General features: G+C 37.3%; 1 protein-coding gene across 6 annotated transcripts in view; it reads right to left on the bottom strand.

The window, feature by feature from the left end:
• The window catches only part of LOC130906184 (neuronal tyrosine-phosphorylated phosphoinositide-3-kinase adapter 1), a 112,890-nt gene that overhangs the window by 40,432 nt on the left and 57,719 nt on the right, over nt 1-14,739 (bottom strand). For all 6 annotated transcript variants that reach the window (XM_057820208.1, XM_057820209.1, XM_057820212.1 and 3 more), the window contains one exon: nt 1,733-1,982. In XM_057820208.1, coding sequence (XP_057676191.1) covers nt 1,733-1,920 — 188 coding nt within the window. In that variant the 5' untranslated portion in view covers nt 1,921-1,982. The remainder of the gene's footprint in view (nt 1-1,732; nt 1,983-14,739) is intronic.

Raw genomic sequence — 14,739 nt, 5'->3', positions numbered from 1 at the left:
ACATGATTTTTCAAAGGGTTGCCAATACTTTTGTCCAGACCATTTTTGGAGTTTTATGAAAAATGATAGTGATTTTCTTTTTTTTTTTTTTCCATTCTCTTTTGTGTTTTTACATTGCAAGCAAAATAAATGAACATATTACTACCAAAGCATTTGTAATTGCAATCATTTTCTGGGAGAAATTGAGCATTATCTCACAGAATTGCAGGTGTGCCAATATTTTTGGCCAGTACTGTATTATCAGCCGCAGGAGGCATTTGTCAAAATTTCGTTCCATTGTTCTGAGTTGAAACAGGGACTTGTCTAAACATCCTAGCGATACTTTCTTTGTTAGAAACGACTAGCGAAATATTGAGCTTCTATTTCTTTGGAGACTTGTCTTCTGGCACTCTAGTTTCTTTCCCTACCAAGCCGCGGGTGCCGCTGAGCCCCTCCACAGTGACAAAACACTTACAGGCGGATACTTTCAGCTTCCCCTCATTGAAGGACAAGCATCTGCCAATGAATTCTTGGTATAATCACAGCAACAAGGTTGCAATTCTGTACTAATGTTATTTTTTCTCAGCTTTAGCTTGTTGTTACTATTGACCAAGAGGAAATGTAGGACAGAATAGTAAGACAGAAAGTCAAAATAATTGTCTTATTCTGATCATTTGCGATACAAGATTGCAAGAGTTTGAGTGAGAAATCTAATCAAGGCTAACTGTGTGCTAAATATTTAAGGGAATAGTTATCTTTCTCGCATACACGATATAACTGTTTTCATTACTCTAACACACTTAATATAATCAATCAGGGAATAGTTTCGTTTCTCAGATTTACTGTAGGACTGTTTGTATTACTCTTACACACCTAAAATAAAATAAATAGCACAATAGTTTAATGAAAAGAAGCAGAATACAGGGCATAAAAGATACACAACGCCATCTTATCACAGAAGCCCAATGCGTCATGAGCAAGATTGACGCACCAACTTTTGCAATCAGTTCTCCCGGGCACTCCAGGACAAAGAGCAAGGCGCTTTGTCCTAAAACAAGTAGCATCGGTCGCCCAACCAGGACAACAAGTTGATACCGCAGGCGCCTTGGACGTCAAGACCTGCGTCGGTCGCCGTGGCAACCACATCCCAGCCACGAAGGATGACGAACGAACCTGACCTGCCCCAGAGGGATGATCCCAAGACAACACCCAGCTTTTGGAACATGGAGTCAGTACAAAAGGTTAACACGGGAGTGAACGCGCAGAATTTTGGCCCTTCCGGCCGACTTGCGGGAGCAGTGCTAGCGGAACACCCATTTCGTTCGGCTGTCGCTGTTTCCGCGGCTTGGCCGGGGGGCCGAATTCCTTCAATATATGACCAACAAAAGGAAGGATATAAATTTGCTCTACACATTGTTTTGGAAAAGTTCAGGGTATCATGTGATTCACAGCTTGGACACACATTCCATAAATAATGATTATCATTCGAAATAATATGTCTCATAGTTCCAAGGGAGTTTTATTTGAGGTTTAATTTGACTGGGTTTGGTTTAGGACAAGAGTTAAAAAATAAATGGTATTTTAGAGGGTTCACCAGACTTATCTGCTAGTTTATAAATTATTGTTAAGTTTTGTTTTCTCTTAGTTTTTTATTTAAAAAAATGCATGTTATAGTATTGTGGATTGTTTAACATTTGATGGATGGGATGTGAAATGTCCTCCAATTCTGGAAAGAATCATCATTGCCTCTCACCTTTTTTTGCTTCCATCTTGGTCCCTCTGCCTCCAATCCAGACGGCTCTTGCGATACAGCAGGTTCATGTCGCTGCGGGGTCGTTCCACCTCGCAGCCAATCACAGCACAGTGCAGCCGCTTACTCCGCCTTTCTATGTCACGCAGGAAATGCTCGACTGCCACATCCTGGGCGGAGCCAGAGCTCATGGTACTCAGGGAGCCCCGAGATGATGGGAAGTGTTGTCACAAGGCCACTGAGTTCAGCACACCTAGGTAAAAAAATACAAAAGGAAAACCTGAGTGCCATTTCTAAACAGCTCAAACTGATGATAACAAATGTTCCGCCAGATTTAGCTTTACTCGATACTTGAAACAACTTGTGTGGCTTAAACGCAGTATTGTTTTAGGAAGCTCTTTCAATTTTCGTCTCAGTATTTTGGATGAAAAATACTTAACTATTAGTCTTAGTCATATTTTAGTCATTTGAAAATGTGTACGTCTTGGTCTAGTTTTCGTTCTCTCAAAATGTTTTCATACAGAAATAAATATATAGATAAGGGATACCGACAACTTTGAATAAACATTGAAAGACTCCATACTATAGCGTCTATAAGGACAATGTCAAATTCGTATATAATGCACATTCAGCAGGAAAACAATACGTTACCTGGAGGCCACGGACTGGATGTAAAATAAAAAGTCAGAGCGTTTAAGAGGACGCTTGCCACACTAAAGTTGATGCTGATGCTAACGCGAATGCTATGCTAATGCTACGAGTTACATTTAGTGTGTGATGATCACTCAGCAAAATGCTACAGCAACATTGCATATCCTTTCCTAGCAAGACAAGAAAGCAATGTGTTTGATACACTGCCAATGGGTTTTCCCATTGGCAGCGCATCAAATAATTGTTCTCCCCAATGTATGTATATATATATATATATTAGGGGTGTCAAACGATTAAGTTAATTACAGCTTAAAAATTAATTAATCGTAATTAATCGCAATTCAAACCATGTATAAAGTATGCCATATTTTTCTGTAAATTATTGTTGGAATGGAAAGATAAGACACGATGGATATATACATTCAACATACGGTACATAAGTACTGTATTTGTTTATTATAACAATAAATCAACAAGATGGCATTACCATTATTAACATTATGTTAAAGCGATCCATGGATAGAAAGACTTGTAGTTCTTAAAAGATCAATGTTAGTACAAGTTATAGAAATTTTATATTAAAACCCCTCTTCATGTTTTCGTTTTAATAAAATTTGTAAAATTTTCAATCAAAAAATAAACTAGTAGCCCGCCATTGTTGATGTCAATAATTACTTAAACAATGCTCATGGGTGCTGAAGCCTATAAAATCAGTCGCACCCAAGCGCCAGCAGAGGGCGACAAAACTCCGAAAAACACAACAAGTACACATTTCACTGTGCTGTCATTTTAATCTGTTTGAGCGGGGCATTTGTGCGTTAATTGCATCAAATATTTTAATGTGATTAATTTTAAAAATTACCGCTCGTTAACGCGATAATTTTGACAGCCCTATTATATATTATATTAATATACCGGCCACGTTCGCGTTTCGTTGTTCATGCATCATGTAACATTATCATACTGTACACTTATTCAGAACATGTATTTCTCTATTGTATTTTTATATTGAATTGCCATTCAAGATGACATATCTGTTCTATGTGTTGGATTTTATTACTTATACTCAGGTGCGACTTATATACGTTTTTTTCCTCTTCGTTGGGCATTTTATGGCTGGTGCGACTTATACTCAGGTGCGACTTATAGTCCGAAAAATATGGTATCTATTCTTGAATTAAGAACACTTCTTACATTTCAAAACTTTTTTGTGGGGGGTTAAGAATACTAATTTATTGCTTAAAATAAGTCTGAAAAATAAAAAAAACTCTTAATAACTATGTTACGTGAACATACCCGCCACGTTTGCATTTCGATGTTCACGCATCATGTAACATTATCAAACTGTACACTTATTCAGCACGTTGTTCTCGTATTTTTATTTTAACTTGCGTTTCAAAATGACATATCTGTTCTATGTGTTGTATTTTATCAAGTAAATTTCCCTCCAAAATGGGACTTATACTCCAGTGCGACTTATATATGTTTTTTTTCTTCTTCATTGGGCATTTTATGGCTGGTGCGACTTATACTCAGGTGCGACTTATAGTCCAAAAATTACGGGAATTACTTTTTAAAGCAAGATTAACAACAATGACCATCGTTGATGAAAACAACAATGATTGAACGGGGGATCCCGTAATTGACAGCAACAACTTTGTCATTCGGATATCCAAAGCGGAAACTGTAGAGTAACTTGGTTTGTGAAGTCTGAACAAATCAATGCTCAACTTGAGAAGTTCCACTTTTTCAATGATAGAAAAAAATGGCGAGTCATCATATATACAAGTGCAAAAAGAATTGTTATTGTCGTTTTGTTTACCTCCGCCTCTAGTGTATCACATGGAAACTATTTATACTTTCATTATCCAGTTATGAATATTTGAGTAAGCATGGTAACTCAGCTTGAGCGCGTCTCTGGCTGCGGGCCCTGGGATGGCCTAGCTGAGGCTGTCTGCCAAGCAGACAGTAATGTGGATTGTCATATGTAGCGCATGCACAGCTTCCTCCTCACGCTCACCCTATGAGTAGTCAGCCTTGTTGTGGGGCAGATAAAGGAAGGGCCCGCTGGGCTTTCCACACTGCTCAATGGGAATGCATCATGCAACTGGCTAAGAAAAGCACAGCTGTCAGCTGATGCATGTTTGTTTTGTCCTCACAAATGGAAACTTGGAGCTTTTCGCTGCTGCGGGCTTTTTAGAGCTTCGACACTCCGCGCCGTTCAAAGATTCATTCGTCACTTTGAGGGAGATGTATTATCTGTCGAAATGTTCGCTTTATTTTTCCTTACAAGCATCGTTGGTTTGCCAGGAAAATAAATAATGAAATAAAAGTCAAGTGGTTGGGAAATCACTATCGAGCATTCAAAACGTGGCGATTCTTTTGCGTGCGACACAACTGTGAATGTGCTCTGAATGAGAGTTGTGTGAAATAAGGCATAAAATATTCATCGTCTTTACATTGACCTGCCATGATGAATGCTGTTGTGCGATGGATCTATTTGCAAGTAACTTTGAAACAATTTCTAACTTGGGAAATGCGTGCTCATGGGAATTTCATAGGAAACGGTCACAGTTCAAAAACAGGCTTTTCGTAATGATGCGATTAAAGTAAAGACATTGTAAAGCAGTGGTGTTACCTGGATGCCAGGTGTGGGTGGGAATTAGTCTTACCTGGGGGGCAAAAAAAAAAAAAAAAAAAAAGCTACAATGCTCAGGTAGGTTGAAATCTATCGTAGGGCTACTGCACCTTAAAACAAGTTTTGTTTTCTCCTTGAGATAACTGTAGTTGTGATTTGGTCTAAACAAATAAAAGTTGATTTGATTTTATTTGACTTAGAACACAGTATGAACATGCAGGTGACAATGTTTTTTTTAGGTAACCTAATGTGGTTCCTCGGTTTTACTTTATTATTATTATAATAGCTATTCTTTGTTCAGCAGCCCCTTTGAACTCAATTTGACCCCCCTAGAATGCTTCAAAATCAGCAGGCAGGTCAAGACAGGTGCAATCTTTGATACCGTGGAAAGAAAAATTCCAAATACTCTATGTAGCGCCCCCTAGCAGTCATTCTTTGTCCCCCCCAACGCTTAGAGCCCTGTTTTGACCCCCTCAGAAAGCTTCAAAACTCACCAAACTCAACAGCCAGGTGAACACTGGTGAAAACGTTGATAAAATGTAAAAAAAAATAAAATAAAAATAATTTTAAAAAATCAAATATGCGTAAATGTGTGTAGCGCCGCCTAGGAACAAAACCAAAATTTCATTTCATTTTTTATTTTTATTTTTTTTTCAAGGTGAAAGAGGAGGTAACAATGCAAAGGTTAAAACTTAGAACACATCAGTACTATATGACTGGGATACCATATGTGGTGCCCAGACTGCCATTAGTACTACATCCAGTTTTCTTTGCCCTGCCCCCCCCCCAGTAACGCCCCTGTTGTAAAGTAGGCATGTGCCGGTTTCAATATACAGTGGGGCAAATAAGTATTTAGTCAACCACTAATTGTGCAAGTTCTCCCACTTGAAAATATTAGAGAGGCCTGTAATTGTCAATATGGGTAAACCTCAACCATGAGAGACAGAATGTGGAAAAAAAAAAAACAGAAAATCACATTGTTTTATTTTTAAATATTTACAAATCATGATGGAAAATAAGTATTTCGTCTATACCAAAAGTTCATCTCAATACTTTGTTATGTACCCTTTGTTGGCATTAACGGAGGCCAAACATTTTCTGTAACTTTTCACACACTGTTGCTGGTATTTTGGCCCATTCATCCATGCAGATCTCCTCTAGAGCAGTGATGTTTTGGGGCTGTCGTTTGGCAACACGGACTTTCAACCCCCTCCTCACCCCGTGGCGTCAAAATGATAACAAGAACGGTGAGCAAAAATCCCAGAACCACACGGGGGGACCTAGTGAATGACCTACAGAGAGCTGGGATCACAGTAACAAAGGCTACTATCAGTAACACAATGCGCCACCAGGGACTCAAATCCTGCACTGCCAGACGTGTCCCCCTGCTGAAGAAAGTACACGTCCAGGCCCGTCTGTGGTTCGCTAGAGAGCATTTGGATGATCCAGAAGAGGACTGGGAGAATGTGTTATGGTCAAATGAATCCAAAATAGAACTTTTTGGTAGAAACACAGGTTCTCTTGTTTGGAGGAGAAAGAATACTGAATAGCACCATACCCATTGTGAAGCATGGTGGTGGAAACATCATGCTTTGGGGCTGTTTTTCTGCAAAGGGACCAGGACGACTTATCTGTGTAAAGGAAAGAATGAATGGGGCCATGTATCAAGAGATTTTGAGTGAAAATCTCCTTTCATCAGCAAGGCCACTGAAGATGAGACGTGGCTGGGTCTTTCAGCATGACAATGATCCCAAACACACAGCCAGGGCAACAAAGGAGTGGCTTTGTAAGAAGCATTTCAAGGTCCTGGAGTGCCCTAGCCAGTCTCTAGGTCTCAACCCCTTAGAAAATCTCCGGAGGGAGTTGAAAGTCCGTGTTGCCAAACGACAGCCCCAAAATATCACTGCTCTAGAGGAGATCTGCAAAGAGGAATGGGCCAAAATACCAGCAGCGTGTGAAAAGCTTGTGAAGAGTTACAGAAAACGTTTGGCCTCAGTTATTGCCAACGCAGGGTACATAACAAAGTATTGAGATGAACCTTTGGTATTGACCAAATACTTATTTTCCACCATAACTTGCAAATAAATTATTTAAAAATCAAACAATGTGATTTTCTGTTTTTTTTTTCCACATTCTATCTCTCATGGTTGAGGTTTACCCATGTTGACAATTACAGGCCTCTCTAGTATTTTCAAGTGGGAGAACTTGCACAATTAGTGGTTGACTAAATATTTATTTGCCGTACTGTATACCATGGTATGAAAACGTCACCGTTTCAAAACTGCAAAAATTTTCCGTCGTACCGTAGTTACAATATTAGCTATTTTGCCCCAAAAATGTAGCGAGAAATCCGTGTTTTGAAACGGCAGTGCTCACCCATCCCCTTCCAGGTGTTGCTCTGTCCTGTGTCTGTCAGTGACACTACACCTGAGCTTTTTCCCCGCTCAAATATAGACACAGTCGCTAGTATAGGAATACTTCGGCTACCGAAAAGAAACGGACGGCCGCTGCTTAGAGGAAGAAGGACAGCTGACGTGTAGCCTCTTCCATTCCAAATGGATTAGATGTTTATCGCCTTATTGGGTGTTTTTAAATATAAATGACTAACAACCACAATACATACTCTGTGAATCCTACACATATACCTGAGCTAGCACCGAATGACTTAAACTTGTTTTCACCATGCTATTTTTCTTATTTCAAGAAATCAGTGAGTAAAATTTACTTGAAGCACTAGCAAATTAATTTCACATATTTCTATAAACGACTAACAACCACAATACATACTCTGTGAAGGCTATTCATATACCTGAGCTAGCATCGAATGACAAACTTGTGTTCACCATGTTATTTTTCTTTTTTTTCTCTGTAGTTGCTCAAAATACTGAAAATGAAGAATTAAATAGATTTGGTAGTTATTTGGAGTGAGGTCGAGAGTTTGTTTTGTTTATCATTATCCAAATAACTGTTAATCAGTCAACAGATACCTATTCAACACGTTGTTCTTCGTTTTATTACTTCTATGATGTACTGTATAATAAGTGACTTCCCCAAAATTTTACTTGTATTCCAGGGCGACACGTCCCCCCCCCCCCCCCTCTTCATTGTGCATTTTTGGCTAGTACGACTTATACTCGTCACTCGTGTGTGATTAATATTCTGAAAAATACGGTATATACCGTATTGGCCCGAATATAAGATGGTGTTTTTTGCATTGAAATAAGATTGAAAAACAGAGGGTCGTTTTATATTCGCGGTCTAGACATTATACCCATTCACGACGCTAGATGACGCCAGATATCATTGAAGCGATGTTGTCATGACAGATCTCAGCTACTCTGAAGTTGAACCAGTTTGCATTATTATATTGCAATGTTTTTCCTTATTCAGATTTGTTTCAAGACTACAGTCACAGTTAGACTTCACTTTGATGGTTAACGCAGTTATTGCAATTTTGTTTTTTTTAATCACAATAGATTGGTTTATCTTAGGGGCTGTCAAACGATTAAAATTTTTAATCGAGTTAATTACAGCTTAAAGATTAATTAATCGTAATTAATCGCAGTTCAAACCATTTATAAAATATGCCATATTTTTCTTTAAATTATTGTTGGAATGGAAAGATAAGACACAAGATGGATATATACTTTCAACCAGAGGTTGCGCTAGACTTTTTCCTTGTCTGTCATTTTGACTGACAGTGTCATAAAAATCCGGTCATAATCTATTTTTACCCGTCACTTACATTTTTAAAATGATAATAATGACATATTCAACAGTATTTAGTTTTCATTCATTTTTAATTAATATTCCGTCCGAACAAGCTTAACAAGAGGCAAACAGACAGCGGAGTGCACCAATCAGCGACGGGCAGACGTGCCGTTAGCAAAGCGACGAGGGCAGGACGAGGGACTTGCGCATGGAAGTAAACATACGAGGAGAACGGAGTTTATTCAACATGGCTAGCGCGAGACAGACTGTTGTCAATGACTCGTGTCAATGTGTTTTAGCTCATTTAAAACTGAATTTACCGCGGATTGGAACATATTCTCGGCTCTCCCGTCGCCATCCGTGTTGATGTAGAGACGACTTTCGGCGCGCAAGAGTGACGTTGCTCGTGAAGAACATGTCACGCAAATAAACAAATCTGATTTGTCAATTGATTTCGTACCTACTCGAGAGGCTGTGTCACAGACTTTTCTCTCAGTGTTTGAAAAATACAGGGAGAACAGTCTGGCCGTGCCAGGCAAACACTCAGTTGCCTTGACATTTTTCCGAGTAAGGCCAACGACGTCATGCATCAAGAGAGACAATAGCTAATTAATATGCTCACTCGCCACCCTGTGGTCTGGGGTGTGAATTGCAACCTGTCAAAATGACGGATGGACTTGTTTTTTCCGTCACCGTTTTAAAAAACCGGTCAACGACGGAAAATATTCGGTTAACGCGACCCCTGCTTTCAACATACAGTACAAAAGTACTGCATTTGTTTATTATAACAATAAATCAACAAGATAGCATTACCATCATTAACATTCTGTTATAGCGATCCATGGATAGAAAGACTTGTACTTCATAAAAGATAAATGTTAGTACAAGTTATAGAAATTTTATATTAAAACCCCTCTTAATGTTTTCGTTTTAATAAAATTTGTAAAAATTTTAATCAAAAAATAAACTAGTAGCTCGCCAATGTTGATGTCAATAATTGCACAATGATCATGGGTGCTGAAGCCCATAAAATCAGTCGTATCCAAGCACCAGCAGAGGGCGACAAAACTTCAAAAAACACAAGTAACAAGTGGACATTGCACTGTGCTGTCATTTTAATCTGTTTGAGCGGGGCATGTGCGTTAATTGCGTCAAATATTTTAACGTGATTAATTTAAAAAATTAATTACCGCCCGTTAGGGTGATAATTTTGACAGCCCTAGTTTATTTACATTTCAAAAACCAGAAGCCATTCATTTACCAATATGATTGCACTTTACTTATTTAAATGTTCATATATTAAGATTTGAATGAGGCAAAATAACATGCTTTTTCTCTCAGATATATTGTTATAATCATTTGTTTCAGATGTACTGTAATTATTTTCTGTATAAAAATTAATTTGGTGTTCAAAAAGTCTTTTTCAAACTTGAGTCTTGAAAAAGAGGGGGTCGTCTTATAATCAGGGCCGTCTTATATTCGGGCCAATACGGTATACACTGTATAGTATTTGCTGAGAAGTTGTAGTTCGCTTAAAAGTATTTCTATATTAAAAACATTATATTTAAAAACAAATAAACAAAACAAAAAAACAACAGCAATAGAGACATGTGCCAGTTAAATCGAGCTTTGTTTTATGATCTCCCAATCGATATCATGAGTGTGATCAATTGAAAACAAACCACTTGCTCTCTGCAATCTAACTGGATATTTTCCATTTCTGCTGTTGTGTTGCTAATATTTGATCAGATTGCTATCAAACCCCAGGCAAACTATAACTGTGAAATTGCTTTTCTTTGTATTCTTCTATAATTGCACGCCCATCCCATCAAAGGCAGCTTTAGCATCTCCTGCAACATTACATGTGTGCATGTGCGCTTGGCAAATATTTGAACGTTATCTGATTGCTTATGTGCATGAATGAGTTGTCTGCTGAGCTCCACTTCTATGAATCATGGTGCCATCTGCCTTCTGGTTGCTATCAGAGGAATTCAAGCATCCTTTTACCCTGCAGATGCCCCAAAATTATGTTAAAAGCTATAGTACAGCTTTGTGTACATTATATCCTGCATATTGTAATATTTTCATTAGACAACACTATTTTATTTTGAGATATTCCCCGTTTTCTTAAGTTGAAGGTTAATCGCACACCAACTCCCAGCAGGGCCGCCTGCTCAGCAGCCGTGATCCCTGCGACTCAAATCAAATTCCCTTGTAACAAAAGACCATCCTACACTTGCAGTTCCCTAACCTAATTAACATTGAGTCAGCAAGCTTGGCGGCGGGGTTGTGGTCAGGGCTTGGGGGGTACAGGAATAGCAGACGTCGCGCTGACACACTGCATGACACACTGGGCCCTGACAAAAAGAATTACTCGTCGTAACAAAACTCAGTAGGCTTCCTGGCTACACACAATGACTGTAAATGGGTTTTGTCCGGCGACTCATGACTGAAATTTTGCACTTTGTCGCATCAGTTTTCATACCAATTAACAGACTTATTTTAAGCAATAAATTAGTATCCTTAACCCCCCACAAAAAAAAGTTTTGAAATGTAAGAAATGTTCTTAATTCAAGAATAGATACCGTATTTTTCGGACTATTGAGTATAAGTTGCATTTTGGGGGGAAATTTACTTGATAAAATCCAACACATAGAACAGATATGTCATCTTGAATGGCAATTCAAAATAAAAATACAATAGAGAACAACATGTTCTGAATAAGTGTACAGTACGATAATGTTACATGATGCATGAACAACGAAATGTGAACGTGGCTGGTATGTTAATATATATATATATATATATATATATATATATATATATATATTAGGGCTGTCAAAATTATCGTGTTAACGGGCTGTAATTTTTAAAATTAATCACGTTAAAATATTTGACGCAATTAACGCACATGTCCCGCTCAGACAGATTTAAATGACAGTAGAATGAAATGCCCACTTGTCAATTGTTTCATGGAGTTTTGCCGCCCTCTGCTGGCGCTTGGTTGCGACTGATTTTATAGGCTTCAGCACCCATGAGCATTGTGTAAGTAATTATTGACATCAACAATGGCGGGCTACTAGTTTATTTTTTGATTGAAAATTTTACAAATTTTATTAAAACGAGAACATTAAGAGGGGTTTTAATATAAAATTTCAATAACTTGTACTAACATTTATCTTTTAAGAACTACAAGTCTTTCTATCCATGGATCACTTTAACAGAATGTTAATAATGTTAATGCCATCTTGTTGATTTATTGTTACAATAACAAATACAGTCCTTAAGTACCGTATGTTGAATGTATATATCCATCTTGTGTCTTATCTTTCCATTCCAACAATTTTACAGAATATATATATATAATTTACAGAAAAATATGGCATATTTTATCGATGGTTTCAATTGCGATTAATTGCGATTAATTACGATTAATTAATTTTTAAGCTGTAATTAACTCGATTAAAAATTGTAATCGTTTGACAGCCCTAATATATATACATTATATATTAATACATAGCTATTGAGAGTTATTCAGATACGTAACTATAGCATAAAGAACATGTTAACAAGTTTACCAAACCATCAGTGTCACTCCAAAACACCAAAATGACACATGAAATTATATAATAATCTTTTAATAATTTCACACATAAGTCGCTCCGGAGTATAAGTCACTCTCCCAGCCAAACCATGAAAAAAAACTGCCACTTATAGTCCGAAAAAGTCGGTATATAGTGTATCACAAAAGTGAGTATGTACACCCCTCGCATTTCTGCAGATATTTAATCTTTTCATGGGACAACACTGACAAAATGACACTTTGACACAATGAAAACTAGTCTGTGTGCAGCATATATAATAGAGTTAATTTATTTTCCCCTCAAAATAACCCGAAATATAGCCATTAATATCTAACCCCCTGGCAACAAAAGTGAGTACACTCAATAGAAACTACGTACATCCCTAAATGTCCAAATTGAGTACTGCTTGTCATTTTCCCTCCAAAATGTCATGTGACTCGTTACAAGATTGCCGTCAGCATTGCTGCAGAGATTGAAGAGGTTGGGGGGGGGGGTCAGCCTGTTAGTGCTCAGACCATGCGCCGCACTCTAAATCAAGTTGGTGTGCATGGCTGTCACCCCAGGAGCAAGCCTCTTCTGAAGACGGTACACAAGAAAGCCCGCAAACAGTTTGCTGAAGACATGTCAACAAAGCACATGGATTACTGGAATTATGGTCTGATGAGATGGGAAAGCAGGTGAATAGTTGCCACCTTAACTTATAAAGACTGGCGAACAGAGGTCGGAGAAGGACCACCAAGATCATAGACCTTCTAGTGCTATATTCTTGAGCCAGTTCACAGATGCACACCCACACTCAAATTTTTCTATGATTTTTAACTTCATTTCAATGGTAAGCATCTCCTTTTCCCTTTTTTCACCACTTGCAGTAACATTGTTGGAACCCATGTTGATTTCCCTCAGAAGAAAATTTGCCGTGCGTCCGTCATGCGAGTAAATAAAGAAACTGCGGCGCTGTAATAAATCGTCGTATTTAGATCATGTCGCCGGATGTAGAAACAAATGGCGAGCATAGGCGGAGTTTGACTTTTGGGCCGGCGGGGGGGGATGGGGGCAAAACATGTTGATTACCCCAAAACGCAGTGTCAGCAATAAAATTAATTTACAAGAATATTTAAAATAATGACTTGACAATGAGCGTTTTTTTGTTTCCCATCATTCTTGAAGGAAATTTTAAATCAAGTTGCTTTGGCAATACTTTTCGCCAAGATCGTCACCCATTGAATTTGGTACGCCCGCCGGTGTCATGCCAATGTAGTTACCTCAGTCAAAATTTGTATCCCCTGGCCGGAGCCATATGGAGGTAGATTTGTGTCTTTATTATCCAATCAAAAAAAAGTTGCTTCAATCAAAATATATATTTTCAACAAAAAAAAAAAAAGTGTTTAAATGCAAAAATAAATTTGAAACACCAAACACAAAAAAATGCATGTGAAAGCTATTTTTCTTTTTTTTTTTTTTTTTTGATTGAAGCAACTTTTTGATTGAAGTAATGTTGATTTGTGTTTGGGCCACATTTTGGCTTGGACATTTTTCTCTTTATTATTCAATCAAAAAATAAGTTGCTTCAAAAAAGATTTTCAAAAATAATCACTTCCATCAGAAAAAAAAAATTCAATCATCGAAAAAAAGTGGACATATGGACACTTAATTTTTCATTGAAAAAAATTTCTTTGATTGAAGCAATCCTTTTTGTGTTTGGGCCATTTGTGTCTAAATCATTCAATCCCCAAAAAAGTTATATTTTCAATTAAAGAAAAAAATCATTTTTAAATATATTTTTTCTCTAATATTTATATATATATATATATATATATATATATTATATATATATAAAAATTTTATTATATGCAAAGCAAATGACTGTCTAAGGTGCTCGAAAAATCATTTCGACCCATTATAAAAGTCTGTTTTTTTAGTTCATTTCATTCATTTTTGTTGCAGTTTTATTTCTTTACAACTTATATATATATATTTTAGGGGTGCAACGGTTCAGTTAGCCCACGGTTCGGTTTGAACCTCGGTTTTGGGATCACGGTTTCGGTTTGGTTTGCGTTTTGCTTTTTTTTTTTTTTTTTTTTTTTTTTTTTTTTTTTTAAACTGCCTTTATTTTACTTTTTTAAAAAATGAAATAAACACTTAAAATGTAAACATTTTCGACTGTTAAAATGCCTCTTAGCTCTTTGGCAAGTGTAGTGACTGACTACTGAAATGCACACACAGTAGTAAAAAAGTTACTTGGCAAAGTAACTGGTGATACATTTCATGTTTTTTTTTTTTATTAAAAAAAAAAAAAAAAACATAGTAACCTTTGCTATGTTTGGAGGTCATTTAATGTTGTGAATCAACCGTTAAAGTTGATAAAATTGCTCCCGTTTTTGCCTTAGTTCCCTTCTGTCTACTTTCGACATGTGAAAATTTCAAAA

The sequence above is a fragment of the Corythoichthys intestinalis genome, chromosome 18, assembly GCF_030265065.1.
Source record: "Corythoichthys intestinalis isolate RoL2023-P3 chromosome 18, ASM3026506v1, whole genome shotgun sequence".
Taxonomy (NCBI): Eukaryota; Metazoa; Chordata; class Actinopteri; order Syngnathiformes; family Syngnathidae; genus Corythoichthys; species Corythoichthys intestinalis.
Note: the sequence above shows the minus strand (reverse complement) of the source record. Positions and strands in the feature narration are given on the sequence as shown.